Source organism: Chamaea fasciata, unplaced genomic scaffold (assembly GCF_029207755.1).
Source record: "Chamaea fasciata isolate MVZ Bird 193981 ecotype frontalis unplaced genomic scaffold, bChaFas1.0.hap1 SCAF_8, whole genome shotgun sequence".
NCBI lineage: Eukaryota > Metazoa > Chordata > Aves > Passeriformes > Sylviidae > Chamaea > Chamaea fasciata.
In genome coordinates, this window is record NW_027094093.1 from 29,888,576 (window position 1) to 29,905,180 (window position 16,605).

Genomic DNA, 16,605 nt, shown 5'->3' on the forward strand with positions numbered 1-16,605 from the left:
AAGCAACAGGATCAGCAGATCAGATGATCCACGCAGGTAAACATTTTCATATAAAAGCATTTTGTTGAGATTAAGTTAAAATGTTCTTCCTACCTGCTACAATTCTCAAGGCAATAGTTTTTGATGTTTACTGGATAACTGGCAAAGTGGAACGAGTTACAGGAGTTAAATCTACACTGTAACTGGAAAAATGCACTTTGCAAGTGTGCTCTGTCACCCACACAGAATCAGCCATTAACTGGCTGGTTTCACCTTAAAAAGTTGAAAGGATAAGAGGAGGAGAAACCTTCACAGTTTGCTATGATCCCCAACTACACAGACCACATGCAATGCTTTCCTGGAAAGACAGAAGTAAAAGAAACAAAGTCATTGCAAATTACCCTTAATTTGCCTTTCACATAATTTCTGTCAAATAAGGCAAAATGTTTTCAAAAGCATCTTCTCTTTACTAGATAGAGACACACATGAAATTCAGACAGCTGACTTGTACCAAGCATCAAATTTTGGCCTTAGCACTATGTTCCTACCTAAAGGAGAAGCTGTGCACAATTCACCAAATTTTAAATCCAAATTTGGAGGCCACTTGAGAGCTAAGATGGACAAGAACCACTTTCAAGAAATCAAACAGCAGCTTTCAGAATAGGAAAGACAGTTTTTTTACAAAAAAAAAAACCCAACATAACAAAAATATCAAAGAGCAATTTTATTTATCTTGTTTGGCACAAAACTTACAAGAACTGTTTTGTTCCCTTCTTAAATTTTAGTACAACTATCAAGGAAAAAAAAAAGGCATACTAATACATTTAATGAGCTGTACAGCAAGTGACATGTGGAAAGAGGCACCAGAAAGATCTACCAAAAATCAAAGTGCATGAAAAATACCTACTCTGAGCGCCTCATGGTATTGTATTAAGGCACCACTCTTTTAGAAGGTTCACTGAATACTTCAAGTGTGCAACTTCTTGATTTGGAATGTGAGAGTCCTTCAGCCTGTATCAGAACTGGATACTGCAACCTCTGGATGGAACAACGTTTCTCCTTGTAGATATTAAAGGAAGAGACCGCTTTGTGCCCAACATCATCTCTCAGCCAGGCATGTCACTGTCATATGCTTTGAAAAAGCCAACACAGGTTATCAGAGTACCAGCACTTTACTTCAGAGTTTTAAGCTGTAGTGTGCACCAAACCTATGCGTTCTTTACAATGGTTTTATAGAAAAGAAAGGTTGAAGAGACAAAAGTAACATGGGACATCTCAGTAAATACATTTAGATAGTTTTATCAAAAAAACATTTAAGGACTTTCTGGAGTATCTCTTTAAAAAAAATCTGAATAGTGTTACAATCCAAAATAATTAAATACACTTTTCAACAGATTCTTACAAAGCTTCCTTCAGAACTAGAAATTAAGTCTGACAAATTCCACAAGACTTCAGGAACTTTCAGTGAGGATGTAGAAAAAGCCCAGTATTAGACAGTGGTAAGGGATTTTCATAATTGGAAACATTTAATGCAAATCCTGTAACTTCAAATCATGTTATACAGGTGTGTATATAGATACACACGCACACACACACACTCACACACAGTGAAACATCATTACAAGGGCCAAACAGACACCTTGGTTCATTGTGGGTTCTGCACATCGCTGCTCTGAAGTATGACAGAAGCTGCACCAGGTTTATTATTTCAGCACCTTCATTAAGAACTATTTAAGAACCAAACCACTTCAGTTACAAGGTGCCAGAGGCCAGATTCACAGCAAGTGTAAACAGGTTTCCAAACAACCAAAGAGAAGTTGCATCTGCTTCTTACCAGCTTTGACTTTGGTTTTTCTGCTCAGCTGGACCATCAGTCTCCTTTACTTGCAGGAAGAAGTTTAGTAAGAAATCAGTGCCCGTATCAAAACTGAAGTGGGAATCAGTAAATGCAGAATATTGTTATCAAACCACTGTACAACACCTCTACTGTAGAGAGTTTCAAACATCTCAGGAGTTTGAGACTGCTTAACCTGAACTCTGGAAAAACATATTTCTCTATGGACATGCAAAGGCATTTAAATATGAACTCTAGGCATTACAATATTTCATTTTTTGTCGTCTTATGGTGTAGACCTCGAGAATACAACTGTGTACCCCATTATAAAACCAAAGCACCCTTGAGCATTAAAAATTCTAAACAGCAAGGGTTGGAAAGAAGGGCATCTGGAAGTGATCTACACATTACAGAGCATGGTGTTTCACAAGTCTCTGAACAGTTTAGTTCATACTTTCTGGGATAACTTTCCCAATACCTTTGTCCCAATACAGAGCTGTAGTTTTCAGTAACTCTTTTACCCCTGCATTATTTGCTACCACATATAAAACACGCCACAGAAGTGGCAGTCAGGGCTAAACATTTAACAACATGTCCTTTTCATCCTTTATTAACAATTACATTTATTTCATGATTTGTATGTAAGTCATGTAGCAATATAACATTGGTGTTATACACTGTGCTTCCGTTCTCTGGCACTTGGAGGAGGAATTCATTTCCAGATAGTCACATCTTGCTGAAGCATTCCTTTGCATTTGTCCAAACCTGAATTCCCTTTTAAAAGAACAGTTAAAAATCAATAGGTGGGAATATACTCTATTTGCAAACCTTATCCACAACCTTCTTCAACAGAAAACTCTACAAAGAAGTCCCATAGAACTTCACAGAAGAAGGCAGAGACCACATCGAAATTGGACCACACTGTCTATTTTATATCTATATCTGTATTTTAACATCAACATGTCACTGAGTTCAAGTAGGATGGAGTATGTAGGAGGTTTTATGGTAGTGACTTCCCATATTCTGTGACTGCCATGCTCCCAGTTACTGACAGTCTGCATCTGTCCCCCTGCTGACAGGACAAATACACTGGGCCAGCCTTTCCCAAGCCACACATACCTTTTTGCACATGCTAATCTGCATAACAGCATAGCTTATAAGTGCCTCCTTCAAATCATGATTCTTCTGCTCTTTGAACCGTTCAATGTCAGCCCAGGCACTTTTCACAAAGTCTCTGAAATTTAAAGCAACGATTTCTGTTAGTAAGTGCTTTACATGTTCCATCCTCAGCTCTGGACACATAGCAGAGAAGCTGTGTATGACAGAGTGCTCTGTCTTTCAGTCAGGAAATCAAGTCCTGCAAATATTATGCACCCCTCAGTGTCCTCATTTTACAACTGGCACCACTACCTAATTCTCCACCTTCTTTTTGGGGTTTTTAATCTAGAGTTTCACAGGATACATTAGGATGTTTGTTTGGTTTGGTGTTCTTTTCCCAGGAAGCATCACTGCCATAGAACCAGCATAAGTCAGAATATACTTTTTTCCTTCAGATTCTGTTGGGGTAACTAATTATCTTTATGCCAACATTCAGTACACAACACTGCATGTTTCTTTTTCAGTTGTCAAGTCAGAATCTTCATCTCCTTAGTGTGAAAATTCACTTGTTTGTCAGGATGTGACACAGTCAAGTACAATAAACATTTACAATGCAAATTTAACTTGGACAATTCACTTCAGAAATTATTTTGTTGGTTTGGTGATGTGTAGTCAGGTCTCCTTAACTTAAGTGGAGGCATATATCTGTAATTCATACTTTCATTTGTGCTGGACTAGCATTCATTCTAAAATTGCTTCCAGAGCTACAAAAGCACATCTCAAATACATCTGCCAAGATTATTAAGATATTGCATTTACTGAGTGTCTTGTTGTTTTGAACTATTCATGAACTAGTCTTATCTTTCCAGCTCTAATGTTAACATATCAGGAGATACCACGTTTACCCCTCGTGTTATATGACATGCTTTGAGGAAATCCCATTGTTGTAAGAACGTTAGTTCCTATTTTTCATTTTTGCATACCTAAAGAAAATTTCATTAAAGCACCAAGAAGCAGTTACCCAAACACAACTCCCCAGACCTTCTAATCTCCTTCAAACACGAGTAAGGTGTTCCCCATATGAGAAGTTGTAGGATATGGGCTCAGCACCCTAACACACAAACCAAACTAAATACTGTATTTGAAGCAAATCAGCCTTTGAGTCTCAGCCTATTCAGCTGCAGACCTCCAAGCCCACCTGCTAAATATATTACTAGTGGAACATAAAAGCATGCAAGTCAGCCATTAGAGTGGGCTCAGTAACTGGGAAAGTCATCAGGTTTTACATAAGCCATACACTGAGACCAGAAGCTAACTGCATGTACTGCACTTTATTTCACAACTTGCAGCTGACAGGAGCTTTTATAGACAGCTCATAAACACCAAGAATATATTAAAAACACTTATAAAATGCAAACACCTTCAAGAGCATTCAGTCAAGGACTTTTGCTAAGACAAGCCCTGTGTTTTCTCTGAAACAGTCAAGTCCATTTACCTGCCCTCCAGATTTTTAGACTTCAGCTGCTCTTCTCCTTCCTGTATCTGCTCTTCTAGAACCTTTATCTTGGCTTCCCTCTGCTCAGGGGTTTCTTGCCCAAAGAGCTTGCTGGTCATCCCCTTCAGGGAGAAGGTTCTCACAGTCTACAAAAAACAAGGATACTCTCTCTAGGTTTGGCATGTCCTGAGCACAGCCACAGGACATCAGGTGACTTTTATTGGCATTTGTGCTTACTATTTGGCTTATTTTTTGCTTTATTTTTCATTTCCTTAATTGGTAAGTAGCTCTGATGACTCAGACTAAGCAAAGTAGGGAGGAGGTAATTTGATGTTCAAACACTTTAAGGCTGACAAGGGGGAACTTTCAGAGCAGCCTTCCTAGTGATGTAGGAAGAGAAGAAAAAGCCGTAAAGGCATTCCATAAGGAACATCAATAGATCCAAGAGCAACATCAAAAATTCTAAAACTGTCAGTTACCATTTTCAGATAATATTTCAGGTAATGTTATCTCCCATATAAAATGGACTAACACAGCATACCAATAACACCCACTGTTCAAAAGACAAAGGAAGTCTTTCAGAATTCCCAACATTTTCATCTTTAGGATAGAGCTGTCTACAGATAAAGTGTTATTCTGCTCCAGTCATACTTACTGCAAGCCTTTACTTGCTCTGTATTCAATAAAAGAAGTTTGGCATAAACAGCTTATGTCACCAAGAACCAAGTTACTTTAAACCTCACATGTCTCTAGCTCATATGATACCACTTCTCAAAAGCAGCAGCCAGCATGCTGGTGCCATTTAAATATCATTTTAAGTAACTTGGCTCAAGTAAAAAATAAATTCAGAAAGAGGCATCTTGGAGAAGAAAGTGGAAAAAGACTCACTCCTGTTGCCAGCTCCTCACACTGCTGTTTCTTAGATGTTAAGTCCTGTGCAGCCATTTCCAAATCATACTGCATTAGTTCATGCTTCCTGCAAACTGCCCTGGAAAGTAAGTAATGAAAGATCTGTCACAAAATACTTTGTTTTGCTACGTTTCCCTCCATTTACACTTTACAAATAGCATCATGTTTTGTTTGTTTTTGACGGGAAGCACCTGTAATTATTCATCTAGCCTAAAGTCAACAGCCCTATCACAGACTGCATAACTCTGCAAATGCCATAGTTAAGCAGGCTTGGATCAAAGTATAAAGTTCTTAGTACAACAGCATTCTGCTTCTCTTTTTAGATTCATTCCAAGATACACTCAGCAATACAACCCTACCACCTCCTTAAGGACACCACTGTAAAACAGTTTAATTCAAAATACATTACAGAAATATCACAGCTTTACAGAAATATCACAAAAGATACACGGAGATGGCACCTGTCACAGCAGCAATCTGCCATTTAATCATAAAATTCATCACATTTTCTTTCTTAGACAATGAAACAAGCAACTGCTTTTAGACTCATACAGTGCCTTTCATCTGGAAAAGAGGAGTTTCCTCTGGCCACCTGCAGTAACTCCCAGTCCTGTGTGGGCTGATGATGCTACATCCGTACTCCACAGCCGGATGCACACTCGTCTCCCAGGAGACGCTGCCAGTGCTCCAGGTTCCCACACAGCAGCCCTCGCACTCACCAACCCAATTCTCTACTGCACCTCTCCAAGAGGTTCAGATCCAACCCCTGCAATGCACAATAGCTTTAGGCAGAGACTTGCAGCATAAAGCAATCTGCTTTTGTGCCCATGCTTGTTAGGGATGACTGTCTGACAAAGACTAACGTAAAACAAAACAAAAAGTTGGTATTTAAATGCACAACACTGTGCAGCAGAAGAAACTTATACTGGGCACTTTGAAAGTTCCTGGAATTTGTAATGGTTGTAGCAGCTCTGTTTAGCCTATCTCATTCGAAAGCTGGAGCTTTCAGCACACTGGGGCATTATTACACCAAAAGCCAAGGAAACAGTGGAACCAGAGGAATAAACAGCATTTTCTTTCATAGTATACAGATTTTAACATTTCTGTCTTTTCGCTACTGATCAGATCAGTTCCAATTTGTGTTGCCACTCACATGGCAATCAAGTACAAGTAAGCAGAATAAGAAAGAAGAACATGGAGACTCCACAACACAGAAATTTCCCCTTCTCAGAGAACACAAGAGGATACCAGACTAAATTAAACATCAACATCACATTAGAGAAAAGGACCACAGTTAGTTTTTGAGCTCTAGACTTCTGTACATACCGTAGTGCTTCTGCATAGAAGAGGTATTCCTTCAGCTGATCTGCATAGTGCTCCTCTTCTTCCAGTATGTCATCAATAGAAGCTGCGTATCTAGTGAAAAACAGCCACAGTTCAATGGAAAGCTGATTAATTTAACCTTCAAGGATACACAGCCAGAAACAAGGGAGAACATCAGTTTGACAGAAACAGCTGTGACAAGCAGCAAAGAACCCTTCCAAAAAGGTTTTTTCTTTGTTTTTAATAAAACTCTGAATCAGCTAATGTCAACATTCCCATGGGCCCACTTCTTTGGTTGTTACAACAATGAATCTTTTGACAAGTACAAAACCTATCATAAGTCTCCTGCTGAAGATGAGACAGCTTTTCTTAGAGGGAAAAAAACCCTATTTATTTCTTTCTTCAGTGGACAGTCAACAGGCAGCACCAAGACAAAAAAAAAAAAAAAAAAAAAAAAAAAAAAAAAAAAAAAAAAAAAAAAGACATGGTGCAAAAGAAATCCTTCAAGGCTTAAAGCAGCAAGGGCCAGGAATGTGAACATCACACCTTCTGAAAAGCAGAGGCTGCTTTCGTGGCTTGTTATTCAGCCTGAGTACAAGACAACTCACAGGGGTGCCCTGAACACCACAAAATTAAGTCCCTTGAGCTCCTTCAAACTCTATAGCTTTGTCTACTGTGTAAATCAGATATGTTAATTCATAACAACTGAAGTTTAACCTTCCTTTTAGGAAGAAATCTGAAGTACAAGGGCTTGGACCAAATCTGCAGCTTTTGCATTTGGTAGTTTTGTTATTTAGGCTGATGTCTCCTACTGGCAAAAAGCACTTCATTTTTCTAGTTGATACTGCTTATTTGACAGCATTTAGTTCTTGCTGACCAAGGTGACTGTCTTGGATAGATTTGCAGGGACAGGCCTACAGCTGAGAGGTAACTGCACATCTCACTTGGCACAGCCACAGAAATCAGACTCCTCTTTAGCCTCAGGGCATGTGCCACTGGAGATAACCAGGATGAATGAGAGCCCACACAAATACCTTAATCTATTCTGCTAACTCAGTCTGGATTCTCAGCTATGTGGCAATCTCTCACACATCTGCAGGCTCTCTGAAGTGAGCATATGTCCATTCTTCTCTAGCAACCAGCACAACGTGACCCAAATGCTAATTATAGCACCCCTTGGCTTTCAAGATTCTGCAAAATCTTTGCATTTTTCCTTTTCTCCCTATGCCTCTCCAGTAATTGGCTCTGTGCAAGAAGTGGCAGAGTCTGAAGCTGAAAGAGAACCAGTAGCACGAATTTGGGAAGTCTGCAAGTATGATGAGTTGTTTTGATGCTCTGTGAAATCAAAGACATGGCACATCCAAGAAACGCCCTACCAAGGCTCTTGGTATGAATAAATATAACATACAAAGTGGTCAGCAACAGCAGAGCAGTTTAATTAGAAGAGATTAAAGAACAGGGAGAACAAGAAGTCATATTATGAATCAAAGTAAGAAATAAGTCAAAACTGCTGAAAAATACACTTTTTCTCAAAATACCCTGCAGCCACACAGGTCATAAATGGCTTACCCTATTTTAAGTTCTGCAATGCAATAATTTTAGTACAGTGGTTAGATTTCTCAGGGCAGCAGATGGACCACATTTCATTTTCAAGTAAGATCTAAGTTTAGAGCAGTGCTAGAGCTCATCTGTGGCAGAGCAACTCTCAGAAAAGAACCTCAATACCAACTAAAAAATCTCACCAAACAAAATCCTACCTTACCTAGACAGGTTTTTATAATGAGTTTGGTTTGGGGGAAAAAATGTGATAAGACAAACTACACTTCTGACTGCCTAAACTTAAACAAACTAGGGAAAGTGTTAAGGAGAAACACTGCAGTAAGTTCTAAAGGTACGTGACATGGTATCACTCTTCATGTAAGCTGTCAACTAAACCCCAGTTTTAGTTTAGACTGGTTCAATATATAATGACAGTCTAGTTGATACAGAGATAAAGGGTCACTCATTAATGGAATAAATGACAGAAGTCAAAGATCTGGCATTTTTTTCTTTCATCTTTTACATGCCAGTTATAGCCATTCACTCCAACTTTCTCAGCATATTCCGTCACTTCAGCAAGCCTCATCTTGTAATAAAACACATACCCAGAGAAACTTTCGGGTGTCTTCTCCAAACTTTTAGCAGTTATGGATCATACTAACCAATAACAACTCAAAAGCTTAAATAAACATCTACTAAAGACTACAGCATATGGGGTAGATAGAGAAAAATTAAACCAGTTTTGAAGTTTAACATCTATATTAGGCAACCTTCTAGAAGTAGCATTTTGTTGCAATAAATTCTGGCCTGATGTTGTGGGAATGGTAACTGAACTGGTAAGTTACATTTTAAAGAGACCATAGATATGAACCTTACTGCTAGGAGACCACACAGGCCACTGAGTGAGTTCCTGAACCTCACAACTGCTGCTTCTTGCTTAACGATCATCACTAAGGGATTACTGTTGTACAAGACTGCCAGAGAAGAGGAGATGACAATGAAAGATACCTCAGACTTCATGCAGTGAGTAAAATTACCCAGAACAGCAGTTACCTACTGCCATTGATTGGGATCTTTAGCCCTGTGTTACAGACAGAAATATTAAATATTACAAGAGGGTTCAGCCTCCTGACTGAGAAATGAGACAACCTTCTTTTAATTGGTTATGCATTTCCAGGTGTTTGATTTTGGTATGGTGCATCTGAACCACTGAAAACCTGCATGTGATTCCTTAACTCCACTATATCATACCAAGTTTTCACAATCTCTTCAATTCCTGCCTACTGCAGTAGGTACCTAACATTGTATTCCACCCCTACTTCAACTGTTCTTCTTCTGAAAGCAGAAGACATTCTCCATAGCTTTATTGTCACCAGATCCCTCTGCCTTGAAAATATGACAGCTTTTCTTGTATGGAAACCACCCCATTAGACAAAACACAGAACTGTGAATAAACTATTCAGAAGGGGTCAAATTCTTAAAGATTTGATAAAAGCAGAATTACTCTAAAGAAGCTAAGACCATGGCTCTTCAAACCCTTCAACTTGGCAAGACCAGTAACAATTAACCTGTTAACTTGACACCCCCAGTAACAGGCAGTAGTACATATCTAAATCTGCCCTACAAACTAAACCTGAGAACTTTATTTCCACAGGAATTACACTTTATTGGTAAAAATGTTGCATGAAGTGTCAAACACCTTCCATCTCTTGCTGGAGCTGTTACTTATCTGTTGTGTGGGATTACAGAAGTGGAATCAGAGTGGTAAGAAATGCTTTTTCACTTGCTATATGTGACTATCTGAAAAGCAGAAGCCATGAGCTTAGAATACAACTCCTGTGAGCACTCCCAAGTGCTAGACTCTTATTTTGAAGGCTGTGCTTCACACACTCTGCCAAATGACTAAAGATGCAAAGGGAGAGGATTCTTTATTATACCCAGTCAGTGTTTGTTTCAAGAATTCACTGGAGTTTTGGTGCCGATTAATTAAATTCCTTAACTCCCTGTAATTAAGTCCAAATCTGTGTACCATCTACTGCATGGTACAAACTGCTGCTATCAAAACCAAATGGATCTCATCAGGTCTGTAGTACATTAAAGCTGTATTCCACCGGTTTCTGGCATAGTAGCTTAAAAGAAAAACTGGAAGGATTCCAAACACTTCTACGATTTCAAAATAATAATAAAAAAAGAAACCCCTCTGGTTCTCCGGAGGCTTTTTGAGCTACTTAATACAGTATATGGATGCTAAAACTGTGCCTGCATCCAAGGCACAGAAACTCTGTATACTTAAAAACAATGCACTCCCAACTTTCTTGGTACTCATATGTACTTTGAGATTGAGGGAAAAGAGAGGAAAGAGGGAGAGTTCCACATCTGGCTTACATCAAACTATCAGATATTCAGTCAGTACTTACACATCCATGTGGTGGCCAGCACTCTGCAGCCCATCCCCCATCTCCTTCTCTATTGCACTCCACTCACTGTAGGAAAAACAAATGAGAAACAACATCACACATGAAGGGTAAGGGAAGTTAATAAGCTGCATCCTGTATATAGGTTCTTTCCAGGTGACACCTGAATGGAAATTGCCTCAATGTTAGACTTGGTCAAAGTGTTTTGTTTTTCTTTAAGGAACAGCACTGCCAATGCGACAAGGCCATTTATGGTACTCTGTAAAACAACTGTCCCTAAACTCATTGTCACACATATAGTTAGTTTGGGATGGGTTTTGAGCATAACCTTGTTTAAACACCTGAAACTCAATTTCAAACAAACAAAACCAAACCACAAAGCACTTAATATAACTGGGAGAAGGGACAATGCTAATGGTGAACTTTCTGAAATACATTTTTGGCTCACCAAGAATATACTAAGCTTTCTAGACTTACAAGATAGAAGATAGAAGACTGTCATTCCAAAAACCAAAGGGTGGGATTTGACTTTTATAAGCATTTTATTCTCCTGAAACTATCTGTTGTATATAGCTTTATGTTTTCATAGTAGACTCCTGTTTAACTCTATCCATAAAGAAAAATTCCGATTTGCAATTGTCTCAACTACCTATTCAGAGGTATTATTTAGATAAAAAAAGAAACAGAACCACAAAAAAGATAGCAAGAGACTTGTTCTGGACATCCTAGCATGTACGCTGCCATTTTAATTGTGTTCTCAGCTTTGAGAAACCTTATGAGAATTCTTAGTTACAAGAATTACATCCACAACTCTTTTTACAAGGAAAAAAGAGGTTCTCCTTATATTTCGCATAATTTATGTGTAATGCATCTATTCTGTCCTTCACTTTTTCATAAACATTCCACTCTGCTGATGTTGATATTTGTTTGTCTTTGGGTTATTACAGAACTACACCTAATTTCATTTTAAACCCCCAATGAGAAAGACCATCTGCAATCCATTAACCCAGAGAATTAAATTTAGCACTTGAACAGTGTGTAGAAGCAGGAGGTTTCCCTTAACCAGAAGTTTAGATTCTTGAATTCTCCAGTGAGATGGAAAACTTGAGCATGCAATTCCCTCATATAAATCAAAAAAAACGATTGGCAAATTTGCTTCTAAAAGCTACTAAAATTGGATATATATAATTGTTGATTTTTATCCATTAAAAGAACCTAGAAGCTTTTTCAGAGACAACTGCATGAAGAGCAGTGAGTTACTTTCTGAAGAAACAAAATGCCAATGCAGCAGCAGAAGGCCCAAAGATCTAGTACACAAAGTAAAAAGTTGTAGTCTTCCACTAGAGACTCAGCTCAGCAGATCTGGAGATCTCTGCATGCAGCACAGAAACCTCATTAGCACTGCAATACAGAGATTTTCTAGACAATGAAATGTTTCAGATACACTTTTCAAAAGCATAACAACACAACCGAGAAGTGCCCTTCTCTCTTTCCATAACTATTTATGTATTTAAAAACTAGATGAACTCTTACCTGAACACTCTTCCGTAGTTGCCATGGACTTTATAGACACCATAAAGCCGGTCTGCTACCCTCTAAAACATTTTAGAGACAGGTTTTGGTCATCAACATTAAGTGCAATTGCTTTGTGAAAACCCACATACCTACTCCAAGCTAAAGCCCTAATGTTCTTACACAGGTAAACAAGATTAGGCCTAAATCTAACATAAGCCACAACTGAAAGAAAAAAAAAAAACAAAAAACCAGTATCAACAGCATTAAGTGCTGGAAGACTGAAGTCACAATCAAGCCTATATTGAAAAGCAGAATTTCAAGTCAACCTTTGGAAGTGCTCATTGATGGGATATGTCTGTGGAGACCATAATCAAGTTCCATTCAGTTTTTGATAACCAAATATAAGGCGTTCTTCATCCAAATAATGCCAAATTTATGCACACACTTGTTTATTTAATTTATAGATGGCAAGTCAGAAGTCCATCTTGACATAAATACTGCAGGGAAACCTTCAGTAAAATTCTAACAAGTGACTTGATTTTTCCACCCAGCTGAGTGAACTGAGGGAAAGGAAATGAGCTATCCATTGCAGAACTCATTGCTTGAGCTAGAGGTCATTTCAGCTGTTTGGAGTGCCAGTACTTGCTACAGCCAGCACTACAATGCTGGCAAAACCTCAGAAGAAAAGACACGCGTACACTCTGAAATGTGAGTTGTAATCCAGATAATGCCCTTGGAATCGTGATGTTCCAAGGAATGAGAGTGAAGTTCTACAAGAACAACCATATTTATTATTATGTCTGTCACAGCAGTAGTAAAAAGGAAACATAAACAAATTGCCCAACAGATCTCGCACACAGAACCCTGAGAAAACAGGACTGTCTGTAGAACACCACTCTTGAGAGTGATTAATTCTCTCAAGAACCTGAGTTTAGCAGAGCAATCCATTACTGTGCTCTCTGCTGCACACGTCCACTGAAAATTAAATCCCTGTTGAACATACTAAAAAGAAGTATCATGCTCTCATTATAGGAATTGTAATTTCCTATTTCCTTTTTGTGTCTTTAAAAAAATAACAACCTTCCACTCTCAACCCATAGAGTATCTTAATGCATTACATAATTGTCGTCATCATTAGAAAGACTATTATTCATTGCAGATCAATGAACGAGCCAGAAAAATAAAACGCATACTGGGAAGCATAAAGGATTCATACTACAAGCTCAGGAAAACAATGTATTATATGTCTGACCAGAAAACTGTGTTTTGAGGCCCTTTCCAAACCAAACATGCAGCAAAAGCAACTTTGCTGAGAGAAGCAGACGCCTCGATCCCCTGTAAAACACCTCCCTGCGATACGTGACCATCACAGGACAGGGCAGATTAGCAACATGCACTGTCAAACCCAACCACCGTATCTGGAACTCCTTCCCCTCCCAAATCTGTACAAAGTCAGTGCCCTCACCTCTTGCTGTCTCCTGCTGCACACTCCGGAGACAGACTCCCTCAGGCAAAACTGCCCTTATTCTAGAACGCATATACCACTTCCCTTGACTAAACAAGAAATACTGCCTTATAAATAAATCATACTATTTGTCACGACACACATGGGAAATACTTACAGCTCTGACTCGCAGAAGGTGTGATATGACAGACTGCAGTTCATCGCTGTAGTGTTTTAGCTCAGTAAATCTCCTGGGAGCAGGAAACAGATAGTACATCATCAGCCATCATGAAAGCAAGCTTTCACAGCATGCACAACAGAGCCACAACCCTGAGGCCAGCAAGACGGAGCCTGCATTGTGTTGGAGTGGAATTAGCTGAAGACTCCTAAAGAAGTGACTGCTGAGTTTAATTTCCCTGAAGTGAACAAAAATCCCAACACTTGCATGACTGCTCCTTTTTTAAGTGCAAATGATGAAGGCTCAGATCGAATTAAGAGATAAAATTTTATGAAATAAGAGTAGTTAGCTGAAGTTATTACATGAGTGTTTTGTTGTTAGTTTTTTTTTTAAATAGGATTTATGGAAGTACGGGTTAGTGAATAGGAAAGCTTCTAACAAATACAAAGCCAAAATCTGGTGAAGCATATTTCTCAATAAAAGCACATTTACATTTCTGACTTGACAAAGACATTTTACTTTCAAGCTGCCTGTATCCAGTTTTGGGCACAGCTTTTCAGGGGTTCAAGGAAGCATTCACAGTTACATTTTCCCTAAGGCTAATCCGTACAGTAACTGTAACATGAAATCCTATTGAGATTTGTACCTGCACAGGAGCCACGTATGGCTGAAGGCCATCAAATCACTACATCTCAACCAGGTACCAGACAGGGAAGCCATTGCAAGTGACACGTGCACACTGCTGGCTTGTCACTTCTGGAGAAGAGGCATTTTATCAGCCAGACCAGCAAGGTTTCAGAAGCAATTTAAGCTGATACTTTTAGCTCTTGCTAATAACAAAGGTGAATCATTTGCCACAGCTTTGCTAGTGACAGGTAACCAATTAAACCACAGCAACAGCCTCTTGTGTACACATAAACCTTCCCTACTATACCCAACTCTAGCTCATGACCTACTTTTGATACACAAGAATGTATTTATTTCATCCAGATGGGAAGCCAGAAACTTTACCTAAATTACTAAACGATCTGAAAATAAACACAGAAGAATGCAACTAGAATTAAGGAACGGGAGACTGAAATTAGTGTTCCAGGTTGATGTTCAAGAATAAAAAAAACTTTATCCCTCCTCCCACCACAGGCACACAGTCAGGCTTTGTATTTCAGCATAGCTTGTACCCAAGAGGTCTTACTGAAATAAGTCGGGTCACTTGTTTTGGGTGACCAAGAATGAAATTCCAGGGTTTTTCATTTAACACTTCTTCCTCCCCTGCCAGGAAGTCTTCCCCTAAAATATTCCCATCCTTACATTCAGGAAGTAAAGTTTTATCATGACTTCTAGTATTTTTGATTTCCAAGAAGCATTTTTTATAGTATTATGACACACACAGGGTTAAAGTACATAAAAGGATTTAAAAGTTAGCAGAGAAACTGTATGGGGAAAAAGAAATGTAGTCACTGATCTGCACAGTGGGATTTAGAGAGCAATCTTTTCAGTTTACACTTTATAAAATATGCACCAGGGCTGCATGTCAGACAGCTGCAGACACGTACAGTGAAGATATTTGAAATAATTGAACTAAAAACAAAAGATTAAAAAGCATGCCTACAGCTCAGGAAGACTCCCTTTTCCACTCCAGAAATTTATAATGGAAAGTTTTATTTATCCTGTTTTGCCACTTAGGAATGCTGTACTCCCTGAAGGCAAGAGTCAGGAACTTAGGAGGACTTTCAGTATCCTGGTCTTCAGCAGCAATACATCTTCTCTCAGACCAATTCTTCCTCAATAAAAAAAAAATAATTTTTAAAAATTACTACTTCAGAATCAAGCTGCGTTCTATTTTGTCTCATAAAAGTATAAACCAAAGTGCTGGTATTTTTTCCCAGTCTTCTGTGAAGGCTGAAAATTTTGCAAATATAATTTTCAGCAAAAACTGTTTTTAAGAGACTGGTGGTGCTGCAGATCAGAAGTTTATTTCTCAAGTAGCTTAAGTCCTACTCATTGCTCATGTAAAAAAAAGAAAAGTTACATAATTATAAAGTGATTTCCAAACAGAGCTCAGTGAGGCACACAAAGGGATGTTTACTTTCCAGTGTATCCTAACAGCAGAAGTGTGAAACAAGACATAGTTTTGGCACTCAGTAACTGAGGCTTTTTTAACTAGCACTTTTCACTTGGTTTTTCTGGTTCTGCAACATTAGCAACAGACCAGATACTCAAATGAGCTATTAAATAGAACTTGAGACACAAATTAAGAACTGATTGTGTTTCACTGGTGTAGGAACACCGGCAGGTCTCACAAAAATATCTTTTACGATAGTGGCAAAGAAAAAAATTTCCTTTACAGTAGACAGCACATCAGTGTAAGTTATTTACTTTGTGCATTTTAGTCAGCAGTAATCCTCCCTCCATCAGGGCAGGCAGTGCCGTGGTCCTGTTTTGAGAAGAGAGATACTACAAGAACAGAACTGTTCACTAAAAAACAAGCCACTTGTCTGAATAACTAGATTAAAAACAAACAAACAAACAAACAAACCCCCAGAGAGCTACTTTTAAAAAAAAAACAAAAAAACCCCAAACAAAAAAAACCAACCACACCTTAGGAAAGGCTTTAGTATTTTCTAAAGAAATATTCCACCAAAACCCAAAAGCTGTAGTTTTGATTGAAGCCCAGAAAGAGAAAGGATGAGTGCCATGAGGCCAAATCACAGAGGACTGCAGGAGACACAAATTTACCTCTGAGTACCAGAATACCATATTTTTATCACCATTTAATTCCATCATTGAAACTATAAATTGCTTCCCACAGGAGAAGGTTCAGTTTCCAGTCTACATTTGACCTCGAAGAGCAGCCTTGTTTCAGCTGCATGAAACTCC

General features: G+C 38.6%; 1 protein-coding gene across 2 annotated transcripts in view; it reads right to left on the minus strand.

Annotated features, from left to right (window-relative positions):
- Positions 1-679: 679 nt before the first annotated feature.
- SNX4 (sorting nexin 4) overlaps positions 680-16,605 on the minus strand; it is a 32,937-nt gene continuing 17,011 nt past the window's right edge. For both annotated transcript variants that reach the window (XM_066190299.1, XM_066190298.1), the window contains exons 7-14: positions 13,729-13,801; positions 12,125-12,186; positions 10,595-10,660; positions 6,642-6,731; positions 5,295-5,394; positions 4,407-4,552; positions 2,933-3,047; positions 680-2,587 (exon numbers count right to left, since the gene is read on the minus strand). In XM_066190299.1, the coding sequence (XP_066046396.1) occupies positions 2,540-2,587; positions 2,933-3,047; positions 4,407-4,552; positions 5,295-5,394; positions 6,642-6,731; positions 10,595-10,660; positions 12,125-12,186; positions 13,729-13,801 (700 nt within the window). In that variant the 3' untranslated portion in view covers positions 680-2,539. The remainder of the gene's footprint in view (positions 2,588-2,932; positions 3,048-4,406; positions 4,553-5,294; positions 5,395-6,641; positions 6,732-10,594; positions 10,661-12,124; positions 12,187-13,728; positions 13,802-16,605) is intronic.